General features: G+C 52.0%; 1 protein-coding gene across 6 annotated transcripts in view; it reads right to left on the bottom strand.

Moving 5' to 3' along the window:
• The window catches only part of SEPT9 (septin 9), a 136,579-nt gene that overhangs the window by 46,056 nt on the left and 71,244 nt on the right, over window positions 1-19,279 (bottom strand). For all 6 annotated transcript variants that reach the window (XM_027691562.1, XM_027691566.1, XM_027691564.1 and 3 more), the window contains one exon: window positions 10,597-11,256. In XM_027691562.1, coding sequence (XP_027547363.1) covers window positions 10,597-11,256 — 660 coding nt within the window. The remainder of the gene's footprint in view (window positions 1-10,596; window positions 11,257-19,279) is intronic.

Genomic DNA, 19,279 nt, shown 5'->3' with positions numbered 1-19,279 from the left:
ATTTGAAGCTTTCCCAGCTTTGCTCTTTCATTGCAGCCCAAGTCACGGCTTTGGTTTGCTTGCTCTTCAAACGACTGTCCTATATACAATCTGTCCCACACATGGGCTGAAGTAACCCCAGAGACCCTTTCCACTCGTCCAAGTGGTGGAGAAGCCAAATGCTCTTTCCCTGAAGCTCCACAGAGCAATTTTGGGCAGTGCCAGGGCAGAGCTGGAAACCCCACAGACCCTGGTCAGAGGAGCTCAGCCCCATCCTCACGTCACCCTCGGCCAAGGGGGGAGACAGATGGATGGCAGCCCACCCCCTGCTGCTGTCCCTGGTTGCTCCAGCCCACACTGGTTATCTCCTCCCAGCTCTTCCCCAGGTGACACACACACTTGTGACCTTATTACAGGGAAACAAAGCCATGCCCCAAGGCCCACGCAAAGGGCTCTGCTTCCCCCGGCTCCCACCCACAGAGCTGCTCCTTCCCAAGACTTTTCTGCCCAGGAACCAGAGACACAAAGCCGAGAGGAAACCCCAGAGCTCCTCCAGGGCCCTGCAGGAACCCTTCACCTCCCAACCTCAGGGCGTGCACTCCTGGGCTGTAAATAAACTTTTATTTACTACACAAAGTAGGGCAAGGAGGACCATTTCCCTGAGGGATGGTGGGAGGAACATCAGTGTTATGGATGGATCTCAGATTTTATCTGACTCCACAAAGCAATTCTTGGAGACCTCAGTAGGAGCCACGCAGAGCATGACAACATCTCTCCAGTGGCCACATCCCACCCAAATCCTGATTGTCCGGTCATTTCCAGGTCTAACAGGAATCTCTCTTGGGGGCAGGGCTTTGCCCAGCCACCCTATGCCCAGGACTGCCAGGTTTGGAGAGAACTGGGCTGGAGCAAATTCACCTCCTGCATCCCACACAGCAACATGCAACCAAGGTCCAACCTCTGCAGATGCACCAGGATGTATTTACTGCTGCCCACCAGGACCACTCATGCCACTGCATTATCAAGGTCTCTGCCACATCTCAGAGCACTGAACTACTTAAAGCCAGGGTATCATCCTCAGCAGTCAACTGCATCCTCTTGTCTTCCCCAAGGCCACCAAAATGGGTGGACAGGGGATCTCAGGGGTGGTGTGACCCCAGGGAGGGCCTCAGCAGCCTGTGAACTCGGCCTCCCACTTCCACTCCATTTATCTGCCTGCTGGGATGCAGGAGGAAGCAAGTTCAGCCAGAGTTTGTCTAAACAATTATGTTTTATCAGAAAAGCTGCTCACATCTACTCCTTTTTCCCAGGACATATCTGGACAACTCCAAGGTAATCTCCATTCTCCATGCTATCTGCACCACATGGAAGCAGGGGAAGAGGGCATGAGGCAAAGAGCATCCAAACACCCCACCAGTGCCTGCTCTACCTCCCTCAGTGCCAGCAGCCTCCAGTCAGGAGGCAACATCCATCCCATATCTGCTCCCTGGGACACATCCAAAGTTTGCCTTCCAAATCCTTTTTTCCTCTCCAAACGATGGGTTTTTCAAATTTAGGGGAAAGCAGGGTAGAGTGGATAAAGTTTTGATACAGAAACCATCTGATACCCTCTCTTTTCTCCTGGACAGATGAGGACCTCTCTCTTTGTAGAGCCACTCCAGTGACCTGGGCAGAGCAGCTTCTCCCACCCTGCACGATCCCACTGCACCTCTGTGACCAAGTCCAGCAATTTCCTTGTCGCCAGCTGAACCTGGATGAAGAAAGGACCCGACACAAGGACTGAAATCCAGGCATCTTGCCGTGTTCACCAGCTCCTTGTTACAAAGGAGAAATTGGAGTGGGTACCGGGATTCCTCCAGGACAGTGAACAAGTGGACAGCAAAGACAGGAACACAACCAGGCTCTCCTGCCATACAAATTTTTGCCAACTTCTCAGTGTTTTTCTGGCTCTTGGTCCATGGACTCATTTCCACTACAGATGGGGGTTGCCAGTGAATGCCCTCAGTGCATCTTGCATGTGATGGAGCGTGAGCTGCACATTCGTAGCTTCAGAGACTGTAACCAGGGACTCATCCTGTACCTCCATGCACCAGAGCTGCAGAGGAGGGTTCAGATCACACCACTTTGGTGCATCAATAGAAAGCTGATGCTTTCTACTAGCAGCCTCCCAGATCAGAGCAAACAAAAATGAGTAAACACGCAGAGGAAACAAAAATTCCCCTCCAGAATCAAAACACACAGGGGAAGAAAACACAGGCAGGGGCTCCAGCCCAACTGGGTAGGGCAATTCCTGTGATGTTCCTCCAGATCTACCTATCCCACATGCAATACACCCCAGGTGCATTCATGCCACAGTTGAAAGCAATGCCCTACAATTTAAGACATGAGCTACCACACAGCTGTAACTGAGAAAGCTCCTTACAAGAGCTTATGTATCATTAACTTTTATCACTGCCCTCTCCTCCTAGGAACCATATCCTTTCGGATTCTCATCTAATCTTCTTTCTCAGATCTCCCCAAACTGAGGTTTTTTTTGAAAGAAGGAAGGAATGTCTGTCCTAGTCCATGTGCAGCAAGAGAGGAGGAAAGGGGAGAAGGCAGAACTGTCATAAAAAGTTAAAGTACTCTCGATAAGCATCAAAGACAGTCTGACCCACGAACTTAAATAAACCATCGTCCGCAGCAATAAAACAACCTGACCCAAGGGGAGCAGGTTTGCTGGGGGGCTGTCAAGCACTGTTGATAACAAGGGATTAGTGGCTGGCACAGTTCTGTTCTTCTGCAAGATCCCTTTTCACCTCCATCTCTGATTCTGGGAATAATACAGGAGGGTAAAGTTTTTCTCACCCAAACAGAGACATCTCCAGCAAACCAATCCCATAAGCTCTCTTTACGTTCAGCAGAGAAAAATAAACCCTTTGAGGACACAATTTACACCAGCTTGAGGCAGACATCCAGACGATTAGCTTAAGTGCAGACATCTCAGACAAGACAGGGTGAATGCCATGGATGGATGAAGCCATGTGCAAGGGATCCATTGGGAGTATTCCCTGCAAAAGTCTTGCCCGTAGATGGATGAAGACTGAATACACAGAAAGACAAAAGGACGTGCTCAGCTTCTATTAAATATTTTTGTACCCCTCAGAAACATAAGCCAGGGACCATGCTAAAGCTGCACCATGGAAAGCCTCTGCAGAGCCAGGACTCAGAGAATACCCAGGGGCTGGTAAGACCCCCCCAACTCAGACACCACCTCAAGAGTTGAAAAGCTAAACATAAATCCAAGGTTATGCTAATATTTGCTAGGGCACCATCAACCTTTGAACTTCAAGGTGTTGCAAGATGCTTTGTTTCAGCCATTCTTCATTGATGTTGTACAAATTGCCTTCGCTATGCAAAAACCAACCCACTGCTTCCACACAGAAGAAACCGCAACACAAGTCAAGCAACCCAAAATCCCCACGCTGTCACTCCTGGGCTGGCACAGCAACCTCAGATGGCTTTTCTAAAATTATTTGCTTTCCATAAATGCATAAACATCTGCAAAGTTTTGTTGTTTGCAAAATATTTTGGACCAGGCCCTTCGGTGCAGCTTTGTCCCTCAGTATGTCCGGTGCTATCTTCATGCCAAAACAAACCAAAACCACTCAAGAGGGTAAAATATTGATGCGTGTGACCCTACAGAAATCCAGGGAACCTTTTGTGCAGAGACCCATTCAGAAGAGCAATGAAAAAAGTAACCCAAATGTAACCAACCCAAAGGCTCTCTCCCCACATCCCTCCTTTAAAACCTGTAACAGATGTAAGAAAAATTGGGCCCAAAGAAGTCTGAGCACAGGCTGCAATCCAAGACCAGCTGCTTTTTCCATTTATAGCCACGTTCACTTCAGCTTCATCACGGCATCTTGGACAATGCAAAAGTGTCTCTGTGCCTGTTTGTTTGCTGGAGGAGTCAAGAACACAACTGGCTTGCTGTCAACTCATCTTTTTTGCTCACAACAACGTTTGATCTTCTCAAAACAAAGTTATCTCTCTATAATCTCAATTCAGTTCCTCGAGTCCTCTGACACAGTTTATGGAGTTGGCACTGCACCCAGCCTATGGTGTCCCTTCAACTGATGGCCAACAGAAACATCTCAGACAGGGACAGAGGTCTAGAAATAGCTTAAAAGAAAATGATTTCTTAATTACAGAAGGTTCATCACCATTGCCATCGCTTCCCTCCCCCGGCAGACAGCAGAGCAGTCACAAAATGAGCGGCCAGGCCTTGCTGAGGGAGATCAAAGCAAACTCTTTGTTTTATCTTGGTCAAGATAACGGATTTTATTTGCCTTATCAGCCTCTAGGATGATTAACCCAAATGTGGGAAATCTTGGAGATGCCAAAGGAGCTGGTGGGTGGGGAGCATGTTCCCCAGCACGACTGCCATGGGCTCCAGACATGCAAATACCACAAGATCAACAGAGAAACTTTTGGGTCTGGTTCCTACACACCACCCTCAGCCAGGGCTGTATCTCCCGCCTTTCAGCACCACTTAGACGAACACAAACCCCACAGCAGGCGGGAACACTCACCCCTGGTTCTCAGCCAGCAAAGGCACCTCTGCCCTGGTTTGCAGGCACAGAGGTGCGGAGCCAGAGGGTCCTGAGGCTGCACAGGGCTCACACCCCAGCTCGAGCACAGACCCCACAAGCCTGCAGCCAGCCAGCACTCCAGATGCAATGCACTTGGTCACCTTCTGCCTGGAACAGGAGGCTTTGACCTCCACAGAGACACGTTCACCCGCAGATGCTTCCTGCCATGTTTGGGAGGCGATGACGAGGATTCCCCAACCTCACCCACAGACCCAACCTACCTGTGGAAGAGGCCTGCCAGGTCACCAAGCCCACGGCCAGGATGACTCTGCAGCTCAGCAAAGAATCACAGACTGGTTTGGAAGGGACCTTACGGACCACCCAGTCTCAACCCCTGCCATGGGCAGCAACACCTTCCACTATCCCAGGTTGCTGCAAACTCCATCCAACCCGGCCTTGAACACTTCTAGGGATGGGGCAGCCACAGCTTCTCTGGGCAACCTGTTCCTGTGCCTCATCACCCACACAGTGGAGAATTTCTTCTCAATATCCCATCTAACCCTGCCCTCTGGCAGTGGGAATCCATTCCCCCCTCTCCTGTTACTCCAGGCCCTTGTCCACAGTCCCTCTCCAGCTCTCTTGGAACCCTTTTAGGCATTGGAAGGGGCTCTCAGGTCTCCTCTGAGCCTTCTCTTCTCCAGGTTGAATGCCCCCAGCTCTCCCAGCCTGTCCCAGAGCAGAGGGGCTCCAGCCCTTGGAGCATCTTTGTGGCTTCCTCTGGACCCGCTCCAGCAGATCCATGTCCTTCTTATGTTGGGATCCGCAGAGTTGGATGCAGCATCCACAGCTTCACCCTCTCCTGGTCTTAAATCATGCATGGCAGGGAAGGGAAGTGGGAATCATAATGTTTCCTATGGGAAACTATTCCTTTGCATAATGAGGCTGAACTGGGGAGATCACTGCTTTTCCTTTGGGCCCTCAGGGACTTCCAACAAGGCAAACCAATTCTCCTGGCTGGCTGTACTGGAGCCTGGAGGCGGGCAGGCTCACTGCCCAGGGTGGAGCATCCATGTGGGACCATGACAGTATCCACATAAACTGTGCCCACACAAAGCAGGGGACACGTGAACGCCAATGTGACCAGAGACGAACACAATGAGTTTGGGAACAACATTCCTGGGAGGCAAGGATGTGCAGCACAAGTACCATCACAACTACATCACCTGGCCTCCTTCCTGGCATCTTCAGTGCCCAGAATACACCCCAAAATGAGGGTGCTCCCTGCACAGCCAGGGACAGAGCACATGGTGGGAGGGAGGAGCAGGCAGAGCCCGGCCCCCCCCTCCCCACACAGGCAGGAGGCCACTGCACGTGGCGTCCTGGATCAGGCAGAGCCTCCTTGATGGGACATGATCATCTCCCCCACACGTGCTCCCGCTCCTTCCTTCCAAGTCACTGGCGCTGCAGGTCTAGATTTTTCCAGATTATCTCATTTTTGGCACCTGAGTTCAAAAACTGGGACTCTGCCTTTCCCACTCAGCCCCTCCATTTGGTATCTTGGGCTGTATGCACTTTCCCATTAAAAATAATAACAAGAACAAAAAAAGACTACCAGTAATCTAGCCCAAATCTGTCAGCTGGTTTTAAGGAAACATTTCCCTACAGCTTTAATCTCTTTGTACAGCTAAAAAGTAGTGCAGCTCTGGGAGTTGGAAATGGTGACTCACTGCATCTCCACTCAGCCCTGGGCTCTTCATCCCGGGAAGCTTCTCACTGTGTTAATATTTGTCCAAGTCCCTCTAACCCAGCTCCAGCCCAGCAGACCCACACTTGGTGTCACTCTTGGAGGACAGCACAGAAGAAAAGTCACCCCAGGACTTGTTGGGTGTCCATGGTAGGATGAGCCTTGAGGCTGGGGGGGGTCTGGGCTGCATCCCCCACCACAGCTTCCTAGCACAGAGCAATGGGCCCCTGGCTTACACCAGGATCTCAGTAGATATAAAAGTTTCCCTCTGATGTTTCTTTTTTTTTTAAGTACTTTTTTATTGCTTTAATTTTAGCTCAACTCTAAGGGAGTTCTTTCCATAAGGGTTCAAGCTGGAAAAAAGAGTGAAACAGCTGAATTACTTCACTATCCTGATATCACCCTGCTTGTTCTGCAGCAAAAATAGGAAGGGGGGCCCTGCTGCCTTTTAAGAGGCACCTGGCACCTTGTGTAGCTGTCCCAAAGTGCAGCATCAGGCAGTGACGGGACAAAGATTCCAACCAAGCTGAAAGCTCAGAGGTGGTTCAGACTGTTCTGCACATCCCACGGCTATTGCAGAGGAAGGTCACGTCCCTGCTTTAGGTGAACGTTCCTGTTATTCATTGTATCTGCCTTGATCTACCTAAATAAGCTCCAGAGCATCCAGAAAGGACCACTGGGCAGGAGCAGGCAGCAGTGTTGTGGGGCAGAGCCTGCCTTGCTGGCTGTGTGCTGTCCTCAAGGCCTGGGCACCCACAGCAGCTTGTGTGGAGATAAACAGGATCACCAGATCAAACCTGCTTTCACTTCTCATCTAGGATTTCTTCCAATCCATCACCTGAGATCCCAGAACTGAGCCTCCAACTCAAATACAAACAGGTTCGGATGTGGGAGGAGCCGAGACAGACTGTTAAACCAAAATGGAAAAACATTAACCTTTCTGGGACCAACGATGCCTTCCCCCCTCTCCAAGCCTGACCAGCACCACGTTACAAGGCATGAGGAACAACAGAAGACCAGGATGTTCAGCCACACAATGTCAGCATCACTGACAGGAGGCACCAGTGGAAGGGATGCTGAGGCAGGAGGACGTGGGAGGATTAGCCACAATAGACTCAACGTGGCTCTTCCTGAGGGTTTGCCTGTCCCTCAGCCAGCTCATGAGGATCCCTCAAGATCTCTCCTTTACGAAGGGCTGGCGGATGTCTCTGGATGAAGCACTGCTGCTCCCACAATGATTCCCTGTTCCTCTCCTTACAGGGAGGCACCAGCTCCTGCCACACTGGCACAGGCACCACACACCCTGCTCAGACCTGCCCTGCCAGCACAGGAGAGGAACATCCTCGTCTGCCAGCTCCATCCTGGGCCAGTGCCCCGGGACTGGGAGTGAACTGCTGCCCACGGCAGGAGCTCAGCAGAGGTCACCACCACCCACGGGCAGTCATATTTGGATATTAAGATTTGGTAAGTCCCACATAGCAAAGGCAGCCTCCCACAGTGCCTGAGGCTGCGGGTTCAGAAACAGCCCTTCCCCTCACCTTGTTATGTCTGTTATCAGTTGCTTGTGCCTCTTTCTGCCCTCTGCGTGTTCTGCCCTTGCCTACACCCACTGCACAGCCCAGCTCAGATTTCTCTGGACAACTCCAGCTATAGCAATCCACATCTCCTGGTCATCCCACCACCTTTCCTTGTCCCAGCTGGGAGCACCAGCCACTTCAGAGACACGAACTCCAGCTTTGCCCAGGATGCCAGTGCAGTGGGACATCACACTGTGATGGGCACCATGTCCCACCTCCCTGTCACCAATGGCCCAACTCAACCTTATACCAGCAGAAGCGAAGCCAGTGCTCTCCTGGGAGTGCAGAAGAGCACAGTGACTCAGAGAGGGAGAACAGGGACAGGGAAAAATACTTTTTGCCCCATGTAGACACCTCCTGCCCTCCTCCCACCTTGGGAACCACAGCTCCAGAGCAGGCTCAGCCCACACCAGCAGCCACACTGCCTTAATGAAGTTCAGGGCTATAATTACTCCTTTCCTTTGTGGTTTGTTCTGAACTGCCAAGCTCTCTGTGACTGCTCTTCTCCTCCAACCAGCCTCTTCCTGCACAACATGCTCTCCTGCATACCTTCAGCAGTGGGACAAGGGGTTAAGGGCAAGGCAGCTGAGCCTGACAGCTGGGGAAGGCAAGTCCCAGCACAGCATTGAGGGCAGCTGGAGGCAGCTGCCTGCATCCCCTGCTCAGCTGTTTGCATTGGACAGCAACTGAGCAACTGAGGGGCATCCACTGCCATGGGAGCACCTCTTGGGTGACCCAAACACCAGGAGAAGGACTTGCCACATGTTGTCTCTGCTGCAGACGTCAGAGAGCCAGCATTTTCACTTTGGGGGTCGTGGTGGGGCCAGAGCTGCAGTGGAGCTGGTGAGCATTGGCAACATGCCTGCACCCATCCATGGGACATCCTGAGGGTCCCTGTGCAGCCTCCCCAAATCTCTCTGTGTGCTCACACCAGTGACAAGGAGAGATGCCATCCACCCACCCAGCATCACCTCAGGGTGGGTTTTGTGGATCACAATGGGAGAAGCACCCCAAAATAGGGTCCTGTGTGAGAGCAAACTCAGGCAACCTCAAGTGATGGCAATGGAGGAGGTGGAGATAAGGAAGGGGACAATTGCTCTGGCAGTGACTCTGGTCTGTGGATTCATGCTGACACAGAGGGAAAAGGAGACAGAGCCCTCACAACCCCTACAACTTTGTCTCCTGGCTCTTCATGGCAGCGGAGTTGGAACTAGATGATCTTTAAGGTCCCTGCCAAGCCAAACCATTCTGTGATTCTGTGACTTCTGGAGACATTTGGACTGAAAGCCCCTTTTGTACCAGGACCAAGGCTGGGTCACGCTGCAAGGCAGACTCCAGACAGCTGGGCTCATGGGTAACACTCATCCCAGCAGCTGTTCTCCCTCTCCCCCTGCCCAGGGCAGCTGGAGGATTCAGCAGCTTTAGATGGTCTTCTGCTCTTAAAGTGCCCAGCCATCTTCAGTTCAAAGCCTGGGAAGCTCAGAGCAGCCCAGCCCCATTAGGACAAGGCTGAGCACCCACCCATGGGGGAAGATGGGCCTCCTGGGCACCACACACATGGCAGCTGGGGACAAAAAAGGGAGGATCAGCCAAACCCTATCCTTGGGCTGGGGCTTAGAGCCCAGCCATGCCCAGCTGGAGATGGACTAACCTGTAACCTGCTGGAGGTGTTGATGCACTCTTTAAAACCCAGCTCAGAAAAGCCACACCTAAGCCACACACAGTGAGAGAAACCCACTTGAGTCCTGTGGGTTTGATATCGACTCTACTGCTGACTCCTGATTTGATTTCAGACCATGCCCACACCGAAACTTGCCCTCTCCACAGACCTTGTACTGCCCTCTGACTGCAGGGCTGCACCCAGGGAGAGGGGATGGAGCAGGACAGAGGACCATCCCATGGTGGGGTGAGACAAGGGCACACGGTCCAGCTCTGGGGCCAGGCACAGACCTCCCAGGTCCTGGGAGGGACCACATCATCCACAGCCCCGGGGGAAATGCACAGGGTGGGGAGGGGAGGTGGTGCCTTGCATCCCTCACAGGAGAGAGCTCGTGGGTGATGGGGAACAGAAAAATAATTAACAGGTCAGAAGAGGAAAAAAAAATATCTCCAAAACATTCTGGAGAATAAATGACGGCTGGCGGGGGAGGGAAGATGGCTTTAATACAGGATTAATTGAAAACAAGATAGAGCTAATATAAGCCAGGGCTCCAGTTTAATAGTGGCTCTGGTCCATGATGTTATTAGACTTTGGCTCCAAGGTCAATAAAACCCTGACTCCTGCTAATGAAGAGGCGGTTTCTGCCCCACAACCATAAGCAACAACACTAAACAACGAGCCATCCCAACAACACTTCCACAACCCCCGCCCCTCCTGCACCCCAGAGCCTTTCCAGGATGCTGTGTGGGTGGGTGGGTCTGCACACAGGGCCTGAGCTGGCAGAACTGTCTTTTTCTGCAAGCATTTTAGCATTTTCTCTTTTCTTTCCTTATAGGCTTGATGGCATTTCTTATTCAAACTGACAGCTCTTTCAGCCAGGATAAGCCCCAGGATAACAGCTATGCATGCAGACACATCTGAGCACAGATCCAAGAGCAGCCTCGAAAGGCGTCACCACCAGAGCTGACAGAGCAGCACACAGTGCTTGGCAGCTCTGCATGGGGACCCGAGGCAGGCACCAGCCAGGGTCTCACCCCAGCAGCTGCCCAGAGCTCTACTCACCTTCTTCTCTCTTTGGTGGGCTCTCCATCGGCACCGGCTGCAGCTTTGGCTCTGCCTGGGGAGGCTGGGCGGGCAGGGGAGGCTCCGAGCTCTCCACCTGCCGTGCTGGTGGGGCTGAGACCTCAGCAGCCTTTGCTACCTGGATTTCCACGCGCTTGGTGGCCGTGTCAGGCGCGGGAGCACTGGCTGTCTCAGCTCTTCGCTGCGGCATCTCCGGGATCTTGGATGCCGGCGCCTCCACCCTCCGGAGACCCGGCTCCTGGGGCTTCCCGAGGGTGATCTCAGTCCTCCTTGGGGTGGGCTCGGGGGGTTTGTGACCCAGCACATCTGCTCGTTTGAGGCCAAACCTTGACAACCCTGAGGTGGAGTTCTCCACCTGCTTGGATGAGATGTCAATGGAGATTTCTGTTCTTCTGGACACTGGCTCGGGCAGTTTGGGTCCAGAGAGCTCCACTCTCCTCAGAGGGGGCTTGGGTGATCTTTGGACTGTGGGTTCTGCATGTCGGGCGGATGGCTCCGAATTTCTGGCACCAAGTTCCTGAAACTTCTGCGTGGAGCTGGACACGGTGGACCTGAGGAGGGTGTTCGGGGCCCGTCTTTGTGGGGTGGAGGAATTCGAAGACTGATCTACCTCCTCGACCTCAAAAGATCTTTTCAGAGCTGAAAAACATGAAAAAGAGTTCAGAATTTAGTTACCATCCACCTGAGCTTACAGACACTGTGTAAGTCTCATAACTCCACTTCTGCTCCTTCATCCGAGGGTTCACAACCCATTTAAGCAGGTGGGTACTGAGGGCCACGCTCTGCCTCTTCAGACTAGTTACAAACCCAGTAACAACATTGGAACCAGGGCCAGGAAATTCAACCCCAGAGTGGAAACCATCCCCACACTGCCCTCCATCCCACCCGTGCCTCACAAATGCTCAGAGGAGAGCAGAGGGTCCCATTATAGTATGGTAGAGTGGAGCAGAGCAATGGATTTGGAGGCAGCCAGAAATCCAGCTCCCAGTGCCTCCCTTTCCCTCTCACATCCGAAGGATGCACAGGTAAACACAGGCTTCCCACTGCCAGCAAAATCCAAGCTGGGACCAGGAAAACAATCCCAGAAGAGCACCAAATCTGTATAAATGCAGCAAGAAAACCAAAGGTGGCAGCCACAGAAGCGCATATCCTTAAAAACAAACCTAGAGGCTACGTGAGCCAAAGACTGAAGTGCTTTGAGTACATGGATGTGAGACCCCAATACAAGGGGTCAACTGGGCCCATCAGACCCCTGGGCTCTGCACAGGACCCAGCCAGATGGAAACAAAAGGCTGAACTCCATAAGAAGGGAGGGAATGCAGAGAACCACTGCTGGACCTCCATCCAAACACCACAGGCTGCAAATACCCGCTGTGCCCCACAGCACCCAGTCAGGCACAGGGTCAGGGCAGGATGAGGCACAGCCCTGGGGTCCCAAAGAAGCCTCCACGAGGTGAGGCTGAGCCAGTGTGCTGATGGCCTTGGCATGATGACAGCCACGCTGCTAATGAGCAGCACGAGCATCGTTAATGAGTCCATCCATGCTCTACATCAAAAGGATAGTAACAGTGAGATTTAGCCTCTAAAAACCTGGCCCTGAGATCCCACAGGACGCCACAATCCAGGGGAGAGACTGGAGCACAGCCTTCCCTCGTCCCAGGATGTCCACCCACCCCTGGGGTGGAGCTGGAGTAGAGCCACCACGCAGGAAGCTCTCTGCTCTGACCCCCCGGGGCAGGGCCTGGGGACGTGGGGACCCTCCATGCCTCGGACACATCCGTTCTCTGGAGAGGAGCCATCTGTCCCGGCTGGGACCAGCCGGCGGGACGAGGGGGGCCGTCCACGTGGCAGCCACCCTGGCTCTGCTGTGAACACAGCTGATGACACCAGGCAGATGCAGCCACCCCTGTCCTGCCAGCAGGGGCTGGGGACAGCCATGGTCACTTCCCATGGCAGCAGCACAGGGAGTCCCAAAAGAGATGGTGAGGAAAACGGAGCTGGAGCTTGTGTGTCAGACAAGCCACACAACGGGGGGGCTCACAGGGGTTAAAGTGCAAGGATACAGCTTTGGGCTGCTTTCCCTTTCTTATGGGAAACCAAAAACTGCTCAATATGAGTGTCAGGCTGCAAAACCAGCCTGGATGGGCACTGCAGAGCCTGGGACCAAGAGCCTTGGACAAAGAGCCTCCTCAGGATGTTGTGTATTAGTGACCCAGCAAAAGCCTCTGTTCTCAGGGACAGACACAGGCAGGCACACACACCCACACCCACACCCACACCCACACACACACACCCCCACCATGTCCCCCTGCTGTGGTTCAGACCCTGGCAAGGGAACTGCTGGGAAGTGATGGGTGTCTGGAATACACTCCCAAGGAGGGGGTCCCAGCTGGCATGGGCAGGGAGGGATGCACAGAGCAATTCAACCTGATGGGAACAGCATCACTGCTGCTTTATGGCTACAGAGAGAGGAAAGCACAAAGCACGACACACATCTTCCACCTTCTAAAGCCCAGGAAGGGTCCCATGAAGGGCACCATAAAATGGTCCATCCTGCATCTCAGAAATATTTAGACATGGGTGGAAGGAGGGAGGGAGGCAGTAAAGAAAACTAAAGATGCTTTTTCTCCAATTTATCTGCTCTGCTTTTTGACTTCCACGGAGCTCTCCCAGCCATGTCATCACCCTCTTGCAGAGGTGAGATGCTCTCTGCAGCAGTTCCTGCCCTGCTGTCAGTGCTTGGCACAGCTTGTGCTTTGCAGGTCTGTGTCCAAGTCTCAGTTCTCAGCATGCCCAGAATAATTAATCCAAAAAAAAATCTCACACTTGAGAGCTTTTTCAATGTGTTTAAACTCTCATGTCTCCAACACTGGGCTGGAGCTCAGAGCCTCCAGCACAGGCTTTGCTACAGTTTTCCTTCTCCATCACACACTTAATCCAGAAACCAACATTTTAGCTATTTTTTTTCCCAAAAATCCCAAGTTTAAAACAATGCACCGACCAAGCCCAGTTTGCATTTTGCAGGAAAACAAAGAGAGCGGAAGGGACGACCCGACGGGGAGCCTTTCCCGGCCTTGAGCAAAGCTGGGTGGGCAAGAGCAGCAGAGGACACAGCCCAGCCAGGCACTGCCAGCTCCCTGATGGATGGGATCACAGTTCTGTCCATGTCAGGCTCTTAAAACCTGCTCACCACTCCTCCAGCCAGTCAGCTCAGTCTCCATCTACTCCTCTCAACAAGCAGCCCAATAACTTCCAGGCAGATGTGTCTTGAGCGACAGTTTGAGAGCAAATGCTCTCAAGGAACTCGACAGCAAAAGAAACACTGGCAAGCACTTTTCCTTAATGGACGTTGCCTTGGAGATTTCTCAGTACCAAGTGGTTTAGGGATTTCTTTTTAACCCACTAATGATCTTTGGATACAAACAGCCCTGCTGACCTCCAGGGTTCATTGCACGAACCATGTCCATCATCTCCGCTCCTCTGAGCTCCACTGCCACTTCCTAAAGAAATGGCAGGTCACTCAATGGCAATACTGACCCACATGGCCCTTTCTTTTGACTTCAAACCCCTCAAACTGCCCCAAGCCCATGGTAAACCTGGCTAATGTCACAGCATGGTCCTTCTGGAGCACAGCCAGCCCTTTCCCTTATCGAAGGGCTGGACTGAATAAAACACCCAAAAATGGCTTTTTTCCAGGTCTTTCTGGGCCCTGTTGCAGAAAAGAGAAAAAGGTCAAAGCCCAGACACAAAGGGGTTCAAAAAGCCTAAGGGAGAACTGCAAAACCATGATTACAGCTGCAGGAGACCTGAGCCATCCAGATAACACTTCCCATGTCAGTGCTGCAGTCCCAACGGGCAATAAGTGGGTACTGAAGGGCTGGGCAAGGAACTGCCACCCCAAAGAAGGGTTAGAAATGGCTCAGCAGTTTCTGACAGCATAATCATGAGGACCCCCAGGTCCCAGTGGCACCTCCTCTCCAGCAGTGTCACTGACTTGCCTGGGGACAACCTGAGAGCTTTCCCAGCCATGGCTCTCTGCAGGGTGTGGTGTCCATCTCATGCCTCTGGTTACACAAGGATTTCAGTGCCCAGCTTGTCCTGCTGGCACATTTGGCCACTGCCCTGAATTCAGTGTGGTCTGGAGAAGGTCAAACATCCCAGGTACGAGAAAGGAGGACTGAGAGCAACAGGGTTTGTGTTTCCACCTCTGAGACAGAGACCCACTGTCATAACCATGATCCTCAGGAATGTCACCTTCAGCAACAGTGGGATGGACCAAGCATGGCTGTAGTTCCCCTGCTCTGCATCACCTCTCTCCTCCTTGCAAGAGAAGAGGGATGGACCTCAGGAAGCAAAACAACTCTCAAAAAGAGAGAAAAAACTTATAAATAGCCCGTCCTGCCCAGAGCCAGGAAAGGAAAGTAAACAGCCTCTGCTCCAGATGACCCTCCTCCCGGACTTCCTGCAGGGAAGTGTCCATATTCCTCACAACAGGAGCCAAAGACAAGGCAGTGCTGAGGGCCCCTCACCCCGTTCCCACCCGTGTGGTGATGGGGACCCACACCAGCAGTCATGGCTGATGCTCCAGGTCCCTGTGGGTCCCTATATCCCTGACAGCCCGGGCCAAGCTGTCCCTGCCCTGAGCAGGGTCCGGGCTGGCCATGCTGCAGGGTTATCCCCACTATCATATTTTCCAGGGGATTTTCGGTGCTAGCAGGGCTTCCCCAGCCCCACCAGCAGCATCTGATCTGCTGGTCGGTGTCAGAGGCAGTTGGCAGGGAAAGCAGTGGAGGTGATGAGCATCACCCTTCCTTCTCTTCCTCTGGAAGTGCACGTCCATGGGGCCCAAGCACAGAATGGCACAACCATCAGCACACGCTTCCTTTTAACTGATTCCAAACCAACTCTGGTATCTCTGGCTCATTGTTGAAGGCAGTGGCTCCCCTCACACAGCAGGGAAAGCCCAAAATCCCCTAAAATGAGATTTCCAAGAGCTTCCTATCAGATGCAACCTCTGCCACTGCCAGCCTCCACCCACCACCATCATGTCTGGGCTGGGTTCTGCTCACTGTGGTGTCCCTTTGGGGACCAGACCTTGCAAACCTCTCGAGGTCCTGGAGTTGTGCTCGGCATTGTGCAGCCATGGCTCCGCTCTGCAGGGCCAATTCTAAAAATACCACTGCTAATCCTGTTGGATGAGGGAGGCACTGGCTCTGCTGGCTGTGCACAACGGCACCTGCTCCTGAAATCCCCCAGTCTTGACCCAAACATGTCCCTGCCAGACAGGCACTTCGGGGCAAGAAATGTGCGCCTTCATCCCTGGCTCAAACACTCCCCCAGCAAGCAAATGAGCAAAACATTTATTTCTCTTTCTCTTTCATGCAGCAGTGCTGGGGATGGCTGCACAGTGTGGTCACTGTGTCCTCCTGGTCACCCCATGGCCAGGCACCAGCAGGTCACACGCCATCAGTTAAAAACGCTCTTTAGGGACCTTGTAAATTGGGAAGAGAGGGCAGAGGTCTGGTTCAAATCCCAGCAGCTCATACAACAGTCAAGATCCTTCCAGAGAAGTCACAAGCGAGTGGTACGGCTGGGGACTCCCATCTACACGCTGCTCTCCCAGAAGGTGGGTCCCTCCTTGGGGGTCCTGGCCATGCCAAGGGTGCCCATGAAGGGCTCTGGCTTCCGCCCAAGGGCTCCACATCTCCTGGTGGGAAACACTGGAGTACACAGCATGCTGGCTCATCCCCTTCTGCAGCCTGGCTCTGGGCACCCTAGGGGAGTCAATGAAGAAACATCTGGAACATCTGCTCCTTCTTTCTTTCCTTTTTTAAACAGAATATCCCAGTAACAGTGCAGGGGATGCTTTATACAAGGAAACCTCTATGCACAGAGCTCAGGAGGAGACCAAAATAAACAACAAGAGATGCTGACTCCTCCGGGACCTGCTTCCCAACTGGAGCCTCTGGCTCTGTCGCAGCCACAGCGCCCAACTGCTTCCCATTAAACATCCCCTGCCCCTCACGTGGTCTCTGTAACCCAGGGGTTACATTTGCTTGCTTGCTTAAGCACGGAAAGCTTTCCTTGGGTTTTTTGACACATAAGAGCCTTATGGGACCGGGGCCGGCGGGCGCCCCGTTATTTCCCACAGTACAATGGCACCGTTTGAGAGCGCGGACTTTCTCTAAACTGCTACCAGATGGTCACCTCCTGTTCCCGGGGAGGAAAGGGGGGAGGCTGCAGGGCTCATCTTTCAAGGAACCCTTGGAAACCCAACACAGCATTAACTGCTCACGGCCCTTAAAGCTTCCCAGACCCCTGTCACCAGGCAGCAGGATGCTCGCAGAGGTTTTCTGGCCCAGGCTAAGTGCAAAGGGTGTGTTCACCCACATTACCATGGGGATACCTGGGTTTGGATTATCCAAACCTACCATCCACGATGCTGCTGAATAGCTGCCACCATCCATAACAGAGATAGATGCAGTTGAGTGAACTAAGGGCTCAGTTATAGGGACAAGTAAGTTGTTCTTCATATACCTATTGAGTATATCCACTGTATATTAAACCTGAAGGTCCCATAGCAGAAGGGGATGGGAGCTGCACCCCTTCAGAGAAGGATATCTCTACCCCATCCTCAACAACAAGGTGCTCCCAACTCCACCAATCCCCTCAGTGGGATCAAAAACACAGGGTTGAGATGGGAAATCACTGGCAGTGCAGGCAGCAAGTGATGCTACACGTGCTGGTGGGATTTTGTGAATACACTGACAACTTCATAACAGCCCAAGAAACTTGGATCCCCCCCTTTTATATCTGGAGAAATGAAGGCAGGAAACTTTATAAGCACCTTTCCCAAGGTTTCTGGTCATTCAGTATTAGAGAGAAGTCAGGGCTGCTGGATCCCCTCTCTGTGCTTGTGCCAGGAGGCTTCACACCTTTCTTTTACCAATAAACCAACCCTGCTGCAATACATACATATAAACACAGAATATATATAAACAACAACAATCTGCTGTTGTAGCATGATTTTCACGCTATGCTGGGTCAGTTTATGAATGGTTTATGCACAAATAAATCCTTTTTCTGACTTCACAGACAGCATTCAAAAGAAGTTGCAATAGATTGCATGATCTGACATGAATCACATGTAGAAGACAACACAGGCAATGTGCTGTCAATATGCAGGACCTTTCTGAACCGTACAAACAGAACCAAGAGGTGAGTTAGAGTGGAAATTTGGGAATAAATGCAAGTTCAGGTCTCTGAAATCAAACCAAAGCTTTTCAAGCAGCATTTCTCTCACTCACAGTAAGCTATAAAACAGCCCTCAGCCCATGCAGCAAACCTCTCATCTCCCAGAAATGAACATCCAAAAGCAAAGTCAGGACTAAGAATAGAAAAAAAAAATAAAATCCACACTCAGATTAATTCAAAATCCCAGCTTTCCAGTCCCTATAATGCAGTTCTCAAAAGATTTTAGCTTGATTCTCTATTACACTTTGGTTTATATAACCATTAGCCCTCAGCAAAATGCTTCCAGATCAAACCAGTATATTTTACATCCCTTATATTCATTTCATACTTCTACAGAAAATTACATCAAACACGGGGTATCCAGCCCAGCAGATTGCATTACTGGCTCTGCCACAGGCTCACTCCAGCTTCTGTCTCTGGTCTGTGCTCCAGTTTCCTTTCATAAGGGGAGGAGGAAGGAGAGAAATAAATCTTTTCTGTGCCTCCCAAGGGACTGCTGATTTGGTTTGGTTCAGTTATATTTCTAAAATGCCTTAAAATGATTACCCAGAGACAAAAGTATGATACAGATGGTCTTGCAGACTCCAGACTGCTGCGTGCTGGTGCCACAGATGCCACCCTCCCCGAGTCATGACTGCCAGCACCCACACAGGGGACATGGAGAGTGACTCAGGTGAGTGACCAGCGTCATTGAGAGTGACTCAGGTGAGTGACCAGCCTCATGGAGAGTGACTCAGGTGGGCCATGGTGTAGGGACTGGGTGATTAAATCATTTAAGTCTTCACTTGAGAAGATGCTTTGATGGGCAGTGTTGCAACATGCTGGTTAAAAAGCTACAGAAAGGGGTAAATTAGGAAGAGAGGCTAAAGAAGGGACCCAGAAGCCATTCAGCCCCCCAGCACTGCCCATGCTGCCTGCTCCCCCAGCCTGCACTCCCCACTGACTGCTGGTGTCACTGCAGCCAGCTCTGATGACTCTGTTGGAGGGGACACCCAGCACTGCAATAAGAACAGTTGTCCAAGTGTCCTGAAGGCTGGCAGAGAGCAGAACCCTCTTCCTTTCTCCTCCCTGGTAAACTAAACATGTTAAAAAAAAAAAATCCATCCTTTTTTGCATTTCCCCATATTTGCACTTCCAGTGACCAAGATGAAAGAAAGACTCAAGTCCCAAGCCCAGTCCCCACCATACTTCTTGCCTCCCAAACCAGTCCAGCAGACCAGTGCCAGTGCCCTCACCACTAATCCTTGCCACAAATCCCAGGGTTGGGACATGCTGGAGGGCACCCAACTCACCAGGAGCAAGGGGCTGCACAATTTTGTGATGTTTACTCAAAGTGCCACCTCTCCTGCCAGGAGGGCAGCACTGATCGATGTGGTCACAGTATCCCCTGCCCTGCAACCCATAAGAG

Source organism: Neopelma chrysocephalum, unplaced genomic scaffold, assembly GCF_003984885.1.
Source record: "Neopelma chrysocephalum unplaced genomic scaffold, ASM398488v2 Primary Assembly neopelma1_84, whole genome shotgun sequence".
Lineage (NCBI taxonomy): Eukaryota > Metazoa > Chordata > Aves > Passeriformes > Pipridae > Neopelma > Neopelma chrysocephalum.
Note: the sequence above shows the minus strand (reverse complement) of the source record. Positions and strands in the feature narration are given on the sequence as shown.